Source organism: Daldinia childiae (genome assembly GCF_008694065.1).
Source record: "Daldinia childiae strain JS-1345 chromosome Unknown Scaffold2, whole genome shotgun sequence".
NCBI lineage: Eukaryota > Fungi > Ascomycota > Sordariomycetes > Xylariales > Hypoxylaceae > Daldinia > Daldinia childiae.
Window position 1 is genome coordinate 3,587,374 of NW_022984643.1, and position 12,902 is coordinate 3,600,275.

The following is a 12,902-nucleotide window of genomic DNA, read 5'->3' on the forward strand; positions in this document are numbered from 1 at the left end:
ACCTAGTAATGTACACTACCTATAGAACGACATCAAGATTGGTTTTGGCTCCTACCCCACAGAGCCAGTCTGTCCTTAAGCTTTTGCAGTTGGCATACTAACCTAGAAATATCATCGAATACCATACACCGAACACACACCGCGACTCTAGTGAAGGAAATTCCCTCTTAATCTCGAAGCCCGTCTTGGCTTTGCAAACTGCACTGCGCTTAGGACATCACACATACTGTATACAATCCACTATCAGCAATTGCTGTAGGTGTACAGGTGTATTGATACTCGACGTCCGACAAGCTTGGCGGGCTATCGCGAGCGCATCGACGATATGGATTACGAGGCTTTAAAAGAACAATGGAGCGAGGTGGAAGACCGTGACGGTGTTCGACTGAGTTGGAATGTTTTCCCCAGCTCCCGAATGGTAACTTGGCCCTCAGCTGTTCTGGCTGCATCTTCGTGAGCGCATGTAATCTGAAGCTTTGCATAGGAAGCATCCCGCCTCGTCGTTCCCATCGGTGCTCTCTACACCCCTCTGAAAGAGAAGCCGGATACACCTTTACTACAATTCGAGCCCGTGACGTGTAAACAACCGTGTCGCTCTGTCTTGAATCCCTTCTGGTCAGTGGCCCTCGAAATTCCACCATGATTTTGAATCGCATAGCTAATGATACCCAGTCAAGTCGACGTTAGGGCACGTCTATGGATCTGCCCATTCTGCCTTTCGAGGAACCCTCTTCCTCCTCATTACAAGGACATCACGCCCAATGCCATCCCCCCCGAGCTGCATCCGTCGAACACAACAATCGAGTATCGACTCTCACGACCAGCACCCAGCCCGCCTATTTTTCTCTATGTTGTTGATACGTGTCAAGAGGAGGATAGTCTGTCGGCTTTGAAGGAGTCGCTCATCATGAGTTTGAGCCTCCTCCCCGAGAATGCCTTGGTTGGCCTGATTACGTATGGAACAATGGTGCGCTTATCTCACCCCTAATCTCGGGGCAATTTTTATTGCTAACACCAGAGTTCCCTAGGCCCAAGTTCACGAGATCGGGTATACCGAATGCGCCAAGTCGTACGTTTTTCGTGGTAGTAAAGACTATTCTGCCAAACAAGTTCAGGAGATGTTAGGTCTGCTTGCCCCGAGTCTCCGCCCTGGCATGCCACAACAGCAGCCTGGTCGACCTATGTTGCCCATGGGGCCCGCCACTAGATTCTTGTTACCCGTCCAGCAGTGTGAGTTTCAGCTCACTAAGATCCTCGAACAATTGCAGAAGGATCCTTGGCCGGTCGCTAGTGATAGGAGAAATCTTCGATGCTCTGGTGTTGCCCTTAGCGTTGCTGTTGGCCTACTTGAGTCTTCCTTCCAAAACGCTGGTGGCAGGATCATGCTCTTCGCTGGCGGCCCTGCAACTGAAGGCCCAGGAATGGTCGTTGGTCCTGAATTAAGAGAACCAATTCGCTCACATCACGACATTGATCGTGACAACATCAAATATTATAAGAAAGCACTTAAGGTTGGTTTTATTCTCATTTTGTATACACTTGGGCTCGCTTGGTGGCTAACCCCTTTAGTTCTACGATAATCTTGCGAAGCGGACTGCCCACAACGGCCACATAATAGATATATTCGCCGGCTGCTTAGATCAAGTAGGATTGCTTGAGATGAAAGGCCTGTGTAACTCGACAGGCGGTCATATGATTCTCACCGATAGCTTCACATCATCTATGTTTAAGCAGTCATTTATTCGAGTCTTCGAGAAGGACGGGGATGATAATCTATTAATGGGCTTTAATGCTGTCCTCGAAGTTTTGACAACTAAGGAGTTGAAGGTTACCGGCTTGATTGGACACGCCGTGTCATTGAACAAGAAGTCAACTTCGGTTGGAGAGACCGAGTGTGGTATTGGTAATACGTGCTCGTGGAAGATGTGTGGCATCGACCCCAATGCTAGCTACGGCGTCTATTTCGAAATTGCAAGTCAGGGAGGCCCCACGCAACACCAGCAGGGCCAGCAGAAGGGTATGATGCAGTTCTTGACGTATTACCAGCATTCTTCTGGGCAGTTCCACTTGCGTGTAACTACTATTGCTAGGAACTTGAGCGGCCCAGCCGGAGATCCTGCTATCGCACAGTCCTTCGACCAGGAAGCGGCCGCGGTACTCATGTCAAGAATTGCCGTTTTCAAGGCAGAGGTTGATGATGGTCCCGATGTTCTCCGATGGGTGGATCGGATGCTTATTCGATTATGTTCACGTTTTGCTGACTACAGGAAAGATGATCCTTCCTCGTTTAGGCTGGAGAAGAACTTCACTCTCTACCCCCAGTTTATGTTTCACCTCCGGCGAAGCCAGTTCCTACAGGTCTTCAACAACTCCCCCGATGAGACAGCCTTTTATCGCCATGTGCTGAATCACGAAGATGTGAGCAATTCTCTCATCATGATACAACCAACTCTCGATTCGTATACATTCGACCAGGATGGAGGACAGCCTGTCTTGTTAGACTCGACTTCTATCCAGCCTACACATATTTTATTGTTGGACACCTTCTTCCACATCCTCATCTTTCATGGAGAAACTATTGCAGAATGGAAGAAGGCGGGGTATCAGGATCAAGAAGGTTACGAGAATTTCGCCACGCTTCTGGAACAGCCAAAAGAAGACGCAAGAGTAAGTGCGAAGATGATTGCTTTGATGATGGAGCATGATATCAATACTAATTCCTCGAACAGGATCTTATTGCAGACCGTTTCCCACTCCCTCGGTTTATTGTATGCGATGCTGGTGGCTCGCAAGCGCGGTTTTTACTATCAAAACTTAACCCGTCAACGACACACACCACAGGGGCATACGGCGGTGTTGGTGCACAGACTGCGCAGACAATCTTTACTGATGATGTATCACTGCAAACTTTTATGGACCACTTGATGAAGTTAGTAATCCAATACTCCCAGCCCAACTTTCAACACTAACAATATAACAACAGGCTAGCCGTGAGCGGGACAAATTAATTGTGTAGTAAAACTCACCCCCTTAGACGAGGAGTTTACGATGCTTGTGCTACGTAGCTTTTTGGGCCTAACAGCTACTTCGTCATGATTGTCTCTCCGAACTCCGTTTATGATGAATTTAGGCGATCTCTCTATCTCGAGTGTCAGTCTTATAGTATACTAATTCTTAAAAAATAACGAAGTTGGCTCGGAGTGGCTCATGTACTCAGTATTATTGTAGACAGCAGTCAGTTTATGCGTCAATAAACCGTATGTCCTCGTTGATATAGTATGTGTCGTTTTCCTCTTGACCCTTCTTGTCTTTACAGCTTCCACCTTGGTACCCAGGTAGGCGATTACATGGTCATCCCCGTATCGGCTTAAAGTAACAAGGTAGTAAATGTTTAACCTTATGTAATCGAGATCTTTTCGGAGTTAACTAGGTTAGGTAAGTAAGATTGAATCCATGATTTTCAGCCCCTTGGTTTTGAATCGATGAAGCGAAGGTGCATGCTACACCTTAATTTTTAACCCAATCAATTCTCAATTTGCTCACATCGACCCACTTATTTCATCTAGGGCTGTTGCGTATCTAGCATATCGCGAGTACGAAATACAAACCCCACTGTCTAGGGCTTCTCTAGCCCACAACTGAATTTCCTCAAGACCAATTTTTCAACTTCCACCCTCCTATTTGCAAGCGCTGCTCACGAGGCTCACAACATCTTACGCAAAAAGTCTCCCCAAGGTTTTTATTGGCAAACTCGTGAGACTTTATATTTGAGCGAAGATGCGTATGTCAATGAATCCCCGATCCCGTTTAGTTTTTCAACGCAAGCTAACTTACAGAATAAAGCTCCCAAGATTGATCCCAATGAGGTGAAGGTCATGTACGTTAAAAAAAAAAACATCAATCCGATTTCAATCTTGCTAGGGACGGGAAATTGTGATTGCTCCGAATTCGAGGCTGACAGATAGCTTTATAGCCACCTTCGAGCGACCGGTGGAGAGGTCGGTGCCTCATCGGCGCTTGCCCCCAAGATTGGTCCCCTTGGTCTGTCGCCCAAGAAGGTCGGAGAAGACATCGCAAAGGCTACTGGCGACTGGGTATGTGTTTAATTAATATGGCGCGAAATCTATGTGCCAGGCTGACAGTGTTTTGATTAATAGAAAGGCCTACGAGTCACCGTTAAGCTCACAATCCAGAACCGTCAAGCCGCCGTCTCCGTCGTTCCCACAGCATCCTCCCTCATCATCAAGGCATTGAAGGAGCCGCCCCGTGACAGGAAGAAGGAAAAGAATATCAAGCACTCGAAGAGCGTACCTCTCGACGACATCATCGAGATTGCCCGAACAATGCGATTCAAGTCTTTCTCTAAGGACCTGAAGGGGTCCGTCAAAGAGATCCTAGGAACAGCATTCAGTGTAGGCTGCCAAGTGGATGGACGAAGCCCCAAGGATATCAGCGACGACATCGAGAGTGGCGAGATCGACAGTAAGTTATAACTAGTGCGTTCCCTCTACTATACAAGTTACTGACGCTAGCCGACATAGTTCCGGAAGAATAAATATGGACTGGGTGGGCTGAAAATGGGCTTCTTTTTTTTCGATGCATATTTCGACAGGAGTTCAGGAATGGCTTGCGATAGTCGTCGCCGACACACTCTGAATTGAGAAATGAAACAAACTTCGCTGTTTCCGTGACATGCACTCCACACCCCCCGAATACCCTCGTTACACCCTTGCCTACACTCTGAAATAAACCTAGCTCCCCATGGTTTATTTCTATTTCGTGTCAAGGAATATTGAAATCCGACCAACTACTCACCGCGGCTTTCTTGCTACTAAAGCGTGGAGGCTGAGGTCCATCATGCTCGGTCGACATTTGAATACCCAATTATTTCTTGTATTTGCTGGTCAGGATGCAGCATGGATATGCTTTGTAAAAAAAAAATGTCACTGCGAGCCCACGAGGAATTGTGACTTAGCCTTGTATAATATTGGTATATTATTCGGTAAGTATATTGTATATTGTCGTGATATATTGTTTCTAAGTCCTACCGCCTGCTGGCAGCAGGTCATCCTACTACTGATTAATAGTCTTGCAACTATCTGCCTGCTGATCTAATTTTTGATAGCCTTGTGTAGCCCAATATTCGTATTGCTTATCTTTGCATTTAGTATTGCATCTCTCTTTCAAAGTCTGATGCGGCTTATTAGTGGCACTTTATAATAAGCTACTTTCGGTGTTATGAGTGTTTACTCATTACAGTTAGTTAGGGATGAAGGTAAGAAGAATAATTCTGAGAATATTTGATAAAGCACATACCTATCATATCATGTTACTACAATTTTTAACGAGCCTTATACTTTCTCTTTGCTCTCTTCCATTGCTTCAAGGTGCGGTACGTATATACATTTAGGTACTTTGATTATGCATAAGCACTTAGCATTTAAGTCACAATTTGTAACCTCGCATTTCTAGGACTGAGTGGCTTACTATGTGGCGGTTTCTTATGCATTCTAGAGGTAGCTGATCATCATACCTAAGCGACGTTACGGTGTAAGATGCCAGATTTTGATAATATATATATATATCTTATTGTCTCTTCTGATTTTACTTATTTACTATTGTCTTTTTTCACCAGTTACATATATAGAATTAAAGGCATAACTAACTAGTATGTTTAATGTGTAAATTTTCGATATGTCAGCAGCCTGCATAAGTTTTAATACACGCCTGCGCAGCGTACGTAATGTACGTATGTACCTAATTAACGTGCATGGTACATGGACTTCCTTGATGCTACTTCAAATATACATGTACTTGGGGCGAATACGCCATGGATATTTTCATTGAGGCAGGTACCTAAAACGTCCTTATTCTAAGGCCCCACTAAGCCGAAGAAATGTGACAGGAGCTGATGGAGACCAACGTGAACCAAAAATCGATTTAGACTCAGCCCCCCCACGTACAAGCAAGCGCCGTCCTTTTCAACCCTCATAGCCTTTCCCTCTACTAGGATCTGCATACCTACAACATACCTACCTACATTTAACATAATTCTAACCTAGACATGAACACGGGGAACTTATCAACGACGCCAACTTTTAACGGGACCTTCCTTGTTCCATACCAGCATACCAACCATCTTTCAGGCTGTTTATAGACATCTGCATCTAACTTATACTAAGGTGTTCTATCCATAGGTATTTATTGGAATCCACTTCGCTTCCGCTTTGACCTCGAAAACCGCGTCTCTTGCATCTCGATTATTTCCCCTCCGCATATCTCTCTCTTCCCTGCCTCGCCTCCGTCCTTGCGCCTGGCTGGCTCCGGAGCTTTCGCGTCGTGCGAGGCAGAGCAGAGGGTGAGGGGCTAGTTAACTTTGAACTAGAGATTAGAGATCAGGTAAAAAAGGAAGACTGGACTTGGTCACTAAGGTATACATCGGACGATAGTTTCGGCTCAGTCCCCTTGGCTAAGATATTTCTACTTGGGTTGTCAGCGCTGGAATTGAATACGTACTTCCCAATGCATATCAGTCAGCTTCCTTCAGCCGTGCTCTAACCAGCAGGCTATAATGAGACCTCCCTTCGACCCTAGGCCTCGATACTTCCCTTTCTAGGCCTACACTGTCCTTGAGAGATGTTACCCTCTGTTCAGATGCACCCGATGGTGCATCCATCCCATCACCTCGACGCTTCGTCGCCCTTTCAGCTAGATCGCAAGCAGGATCGCCATTCCTTTCAATATTACACTCGCACTGCTTCGAGGGCGTCTGAACCGTCACTGGGTTTTGGCTTTACCTCTGGGCACAGCGCTTTTCCCATCCGCTCCTCGCAGCCACCACCGCCATCGCTACCGATGCATCCGAGATCGAATGCTTTCAGGATCCCATCTCACATATCCGATCACGACGAACACCAGCTTAGACGCAAAACGCCGAATGGCACGATAGATGCTGGATATGATGGCAACCCTGCCCAGCTAGCCTCGGGCCCCCCGCCTTTAAAGCATATGATCTTGCCCACCGCGGCTTATCCACACCAAGACCATCATACAATGAAACATCATATTAAGCCCTTAGTTGACGACTGGTCACTTCAGCCACCTCCAATTTTCAATATTCCGGATCATGGTGGACTCGCTCTTGACTCTAGCTCATTGGCGTTCGCAGGCGGTTGGCGACGTGGGCTCATTAACGATTCTCGTACCCCCATGGCCGTCGATGCTACTCCTAATGGACTACCAACGGCTGCTTATCCTTATAATAATGGTGTCAATATACCAACAGCTCTACAGCCTATATACCAGCACTCTCCATGCCCCGCTATATTTGATAATGGAGGATTGCTCCCGCCTTCGGCTTGGCCTGAGACGAACGTCCCTAGTTATCACCCCAGTGCACACCCGGGTAGTTTGAACTATCACACTTTAAATTATGCGCCAATGCCCCATATTCGTTCACCCAGTACCTTCATACCAGCTAAGACACCGTATAATACCATGGCCCATTATGGGGACAGTCCAATAGGTCTACATACGCAGTCCCAAGGGTTAGAGTCTCTTACACTTGAATCTACTCAATATGGTAGACTTAGATCTGAGCTGAATGAGAATTCTGCACCTGCGATGTTCAGGGAAAAGGCTCTTGCAAACGCTCATCGATCATATATTGAGCTTCTAGCGTACTTGCATTACAGCAAGAAGTCCCAAGGTCGTTCTGCTCAGGATGCTAGGTCTTCTAAAATGGTTATATTCCCAAAGCTACCAAGGCCTCCAAATCATCCCAGTTGTGTCCTCACCCCACGGCGTTCCCGAGACACACATAGCTATGGAGACTTGAATAATGGTAGCAATCATATACTTAGTCCTCAACTTGACGGGTCGTCGAGCTTGTACGGACAGCATGCTATTAAATATCAATTACGAGACGATGAAGCCTCCCGCTCAGCCTTCTATTACCCATTCAATGGTGATAATTTAGGATACCCTGCTACAGACTCTGAACGAGGGAGATTACCGGTCAAGCCCCTCTCCAGTGCTAAGGCCGCTGTTGAGATGCTAACTCATTTGTGCGAACAAAGTGGTTGGAAATGGGTTGATGGTATGGTACTCGGCGGCTGTTTACATTACGGCCTTGAACGTTACGAGCAATCATTGGAGTGGTTTCAGAGGATCATATCTCTAGATGAGACGTAGGTTCTTGTTCTAAGCCTATCTCCTTCCTATTGTTGATTTTACTAAGCTAACCGTGCTTAAAGCCATGTTGAGGCGATTTCAAATGTTGCGGCAACTCTTTATTGCCTAAATAGACATGAAGAGGCCGAGCAGCATTGGCTGCGGGCTGTTCACTTGCGACCCAGTTATCTAGAAGCTGTCGAGCATCTCGTTGGGCTTTTATGTTCCAGTCATAGAAGTAAGGAAGCTGTTGATATAATTAATTTTGTTCAACAATCTCTTCGTCTCCCCGATCGGTCTAGCTGCGATATCAGTTCCGATAGAAGTAGAGAAATCAGCAGCTCTGGGTACAGTAAAGCCAAGCTGCACCTGCATCAACGTTGCGGGCCAATACACAATAGCGATAGCGTTGAAGGGTCAAGATTACCTGGCTTTGGTTCAAGTGGTTATTGCGTCAGTGGCAACGAGAATGGCCGCATTATAGCTCTGATTCACGCTAAAGGGAACATGCTATATGCGTTGAAAGATATCGACCAGGCTTCTGAAGCCTTCGAAGAAGCCGTGCTTATCAGTGCCGGGAAGAGGCTTAAATGCATCAATTCATTGATACGCAGAATACAGTCAGTCCTATCTCCCACGGATATATGCGGACCCTCGAGACGGGGTAGCCTTCGTACTCCATCTACTGGACCACTGCTGCTCCCCCCTGAGAAGGCAAGGCATACTGCCCAATTAGTTTTTGCGGCCCATGGCGAGCTTCCTGGATTGCGTTTCGTGCCGGACGGTGCGCCGAAAAGGTCGGCAATCTCTACCACTAGCAACTCGTTGTTATCATTAGCAAAGATATTCCAAGATGCCATGTCGAATGGTGGTTCCTTTCCAAGGCTATTACGCCAGCCCTCTGGAATTGGCGACATTTTAGCGCTCTACTATTTATCCCTATCGCTCTCCGAGAGCCCTTCGACGGCCAACAATGTAGGGATTCTATTAGCCAGCGTTCAGCACACCAGTCCTGCCTCGCAGCTACAGATCCTAGAAAGCCCAAACATACCACCGATACCCGGAATTGCTCCCGGCAGTGGTCTCGCCCTGGCTCTTGCCTATTATAACTATGGCTTAAGCTTAGACTCCAAGCACGTTCATCTCCATACGAACCTCGGAAGCCTACTAAAAGATATTGGCCAACTTGATCTAGCAATACAAATGTATGAGCAGGCCGTTGCTTGTGATGGCAACTTTGATATCGCCCTTACGAACCTTGCCAATGCTGTCAAGGACCGTGGCCGCATTAATGATGCTATCATGTATTATAGGCGTGCTGTCAACTCTAACCCTGACTTCGCGGAAGCGGTCTGTGGTCTTTCTACAGCTCTTAACTCCGTCTGTGATTGGAGTGGTCGAGGTGGTGTACTGCTATATGGTGGAACATACGACCGCTGGCATGTTGATGATAAGGGGATGCTTCGGGACGCTAAAATGGAAAAGACTGGCAGTGGCTTGATAAAGAAAGTCGTTGATATTGTCTCAAAGCAGCTTGCAGAGTCTTGCCATTGGGGCGCAGGCATTTTGCGAAATGGAACCCTCGAACTCCTAATTTCGCAGGTCAATTTCCTAGCGGCGGAGGGGACACGAAAAGGGGTGAATATTGAGGATGCTCTGCGTAGGTGGGCAGGCCAACCGTGGGAAGGCTCGAAGATCCTTCGTCTCGTGGAGCGTTCAATGAAAGTGACGATGCGCCGTTGGTATTTAGATAAATATGTTCACAACCGCGGATCGCAGTCGGGATACCCACGACTCAAGCTGCCAGCCTCTCTGGCTGTGCCAGCAGCACCAACTGTTCTTCCTTTCCATACCTTCACCTGTCCATTGACGGCTAAGGATATACGTATGATTTCTCAGCGGAACGCCGCGAGGATATCATGCTCAACTCTCAAGTCGCCGTGGCTTCCCAATTCCGTGTATGCGCCGCCCCCTCCGCCCAGCCCACACCTCAATATTGGATATGTATCATCGGACTTCAATAATCATCCGCTCGCGCATCTGTAAGTTCTATGCCCATCCATAACGCGTCAATGGTTCTTGTTTCGCTAATAAACCACATACAGAATGCAATCCGTATTCGGATTTCACGACCCATCACGAGCAAAAGCTTTCTGCTACGCTACTACGGCGAGCGATAAATCGGTTCATCGGTTGCAAATAGAGCGTGAAGCTCCCGTATTTCGCGACGTGAGCAATTGGCCTTCAGAGAAGCTCGTGGAACAGATAGTCGAAGATGGGATTCATATTCTTGTTAACCTCAACGGTTATACCCGAGGCGCTAGGAACGAGATATTCGCAGCCCGACCGGCGCCAATCCAAATGTCTTTCATGGGATTCGCAGGTACCCTCGGTGCTGAATGGTGTGATTACATCTTAGCCGATAGAACCGCCATTCCTCCATCCACACTACGACCTATGAGAAGCAACACAGACTTGGAGGATGTTTTTCGAGATGACGAGTTTAGCGAAGAGGGTGAATGGATGTATTCCGAAAATATCGTCTTCTGTCGTGATACGTTCTTTTGCTGCGACCATGCGCAATCGTGTGATCCGGCCGAAAGGCGTTTAACTTGGGTAGACGAACAACGACGACGATGGAAGATGCGCAAGGAGCTTTTTCCGAATTTTCCAGACGACACTATTATACTTGGCAATTTTAACCAGTTATACAAGGTATTTTCTTAATGCTAAAGGCGTATGTTAGCCACGACTAACTGTACCATTCAGATTGACCCTTCCACGTTTCGCACGTGGTTGCGTATCCTCTCCAACGTCCCCAAAGCCATACTGTGGCTTCTCAGATTCCCTGAGCTCGGCGAAAACAACCTGAAGAAAACAGCTAGGGCCTGGGCGGGTGAAGAGGTGGCAAGTCGGATCGTCTTTACAGACGTGGCGCCGAAGCAGCAGCACATTTCGCGGGCGCGTATCTGTGACCTCTTTCTGGACACACCAGAGTGCAACGCACACACAACAGCTGCAGATGTCTTGTGGTCAAGCACTCCATTACTAACACTACCGAGATATCCATATAAGATGTGCTCTCGCATGGCAGCGTCGATTCTCAAAGGAGCATTACCAAAGACACCTGCTGGGGATGAAGTTGCCCGGGAGCTTATCGCTTCCGGTGACTCTGACTACGAAGCGCTCGCAACTAGACTTGCGGGAAGCTTGACTTATCGGTACGTGGATGGAGAGTATTGCGAGGGGAACGGACGACTGGCCGAGATGCGAAAGATTTTTTTCGAAGCGAAGTGGAAATGCGCACTCTTCAACACACGAAGATGGGTGTCTGATTTAGAGTGGGCATACGAAGAAGCATGGCGGCGTTGGGTGGCCGGGCAAGGCGGTGACATCTATCTACCTATAGAAGAATAGTGAGATATTTCCGGGTTGGGGGTTGGTTATAATACCCTCGTGTCTCGTATTTGACGTGGGCAGGAAATGAGCTCGGAGGTATTCGGTACCGGCCAAGGAATATTCATGGCTTTGGATGTGGCACATGACATTCATATGTGGCCTATCTATGAGGGAGCAATGGGAGTTCCGGTTAACATGAGAGGGAAACCTGAATGGACTATGAATCATGTTAGGATTTCAAAAAGCTTCTGATTGCACTTTGAACCTGATTAGGCTGGCTTTGGACGAAGAACTCGAAGTTTCTATGATAGAGCAGGTAGCGGACTCGGACCAAGTGCTGGTAGGGTTACATTACCTTTGGGACAGACATATGTAGTCGTTTCAGCAGCGACGGGCAGGGGCGTTTGGTATTATGGCAGCGTGAATTTATTAGGCTATGCTGTCGATGGAATCATGTAAATATACCCAGAGCTGATGCCCTACGGATGGGTAAAGCCAATTATGTTGCTCGGTTATGAGTTTCTTTTATTTTTATTTATTTTTTCTTCATCTCTCATATTATTTTATCTTCTCCCTTCTTATCATTCATCATGACCAACAGAAACAGAACAAAAAACTATAATTTTCGCTCTTCATACGTAGAATACCCCTAGACTAGCCGCAACCCTCTCAAAAATCGTAGACTGTTGTTATACTCATTGTTAAGACAGCAAGTGCATTAAAGTCCGCGACAGGTGGCTTGATAAATCAAGGTTGAGGTTACGCAAGAGTAAGTCAAATGTACGCTTAGGTAGGCTAGTTGGATATTTGGGATACGATACCTACATAATACATAAACTATATATGTATATACATGTTAGGTTAGGTAGTCTCCGCAGTATACTAGACATGTACTACTGTACTAATGAATGGAAATGTGCCGACTCGTCCTAGCTCATTACCTTTTTTCTTCCTTTGGTCTTGTGGTGGGGGTGGATGGTTTCAGCCGGCGAAGAAAGAAGACGAGGTGCGGCTGAGGTATCTGTGGGTAAGTTCTTTTTTCAACGGTCACGACGTCTTTAGCACTATCGACCAAATAGTCAAGGGAGGTCCCCGTAAGCTAGGTAGAGATGCTAGGTTCGCTTGGCTTTACCGTTTTAAGGTGACGAATAGGTCCTAGAGAATACTTTAGATATATAAATAAATAAAATATTATAACTAAATAAAACATTATAGTTATATTCGTAGTGTTAGAGAATTATTAAGAACTGACAATTAAAAAAAACTTACACACACTTACACACAATAAGCCTGTCAAGAACCCCTAACAGGCTGAAGAATCCTAGTAAATG

At 46.7% G+C, this 12,902-nt stretch overlaps 2 protein-coding genes across 2 annotated transcripts; both read left to right on the forward strand.

The window, feature by feature from the left end:
- Positions 1-325: 325 nt before the first annotated feature.
- Positions 326-3,008, forward strand: GL218_01876 (Protein transport protein SEC23; the record flags this gene model as incomplete). Its single annotated transcript, XM_033578361.1, has 7 exons — positions 326-418; positions 485-615; positions 673-967; positions 1,029-1,511; positions 1,570-2,667; positions 2,730-2,929; positions 2,984-3,008. 7 exons carry the CDS (start codon positions 326-328, stop codon positions 3,006-3,008), a joined length of 2,325 nt encoding a protein of 774 aa, XP_033438562.1.
- Positions 3,009-3,777: 769 nt separating this feature from the next.
- Positions 3,778-11,589, forward strand: GL218_01877 (putative UDP-N-acetylglucosamine-peptide N-acetylglucosaminyltransferase SEC; the record flags this gene model as incomplete). Its single annotated transcript, XM_033578362.1, has 8 exons — positions 3,778-3,781; positions 3,844-3,877; positions 3,974-4,094; positions 4,158-4,482; positions 7,979-8,189; positions 8,256-10,214; positions 10,278-10,887; positions 10,942-11,589. 8 exons carry the CDS (start codon positions 3,778-3,780, stop codon positions 11,587-11,589), a joined length of 3,912 nt encoding a protein of 1,303 aa, XP_033438563.1.
- Between the last annotated feature and the right edge of the window lie 1,313 nt (positions 11,590-12,902).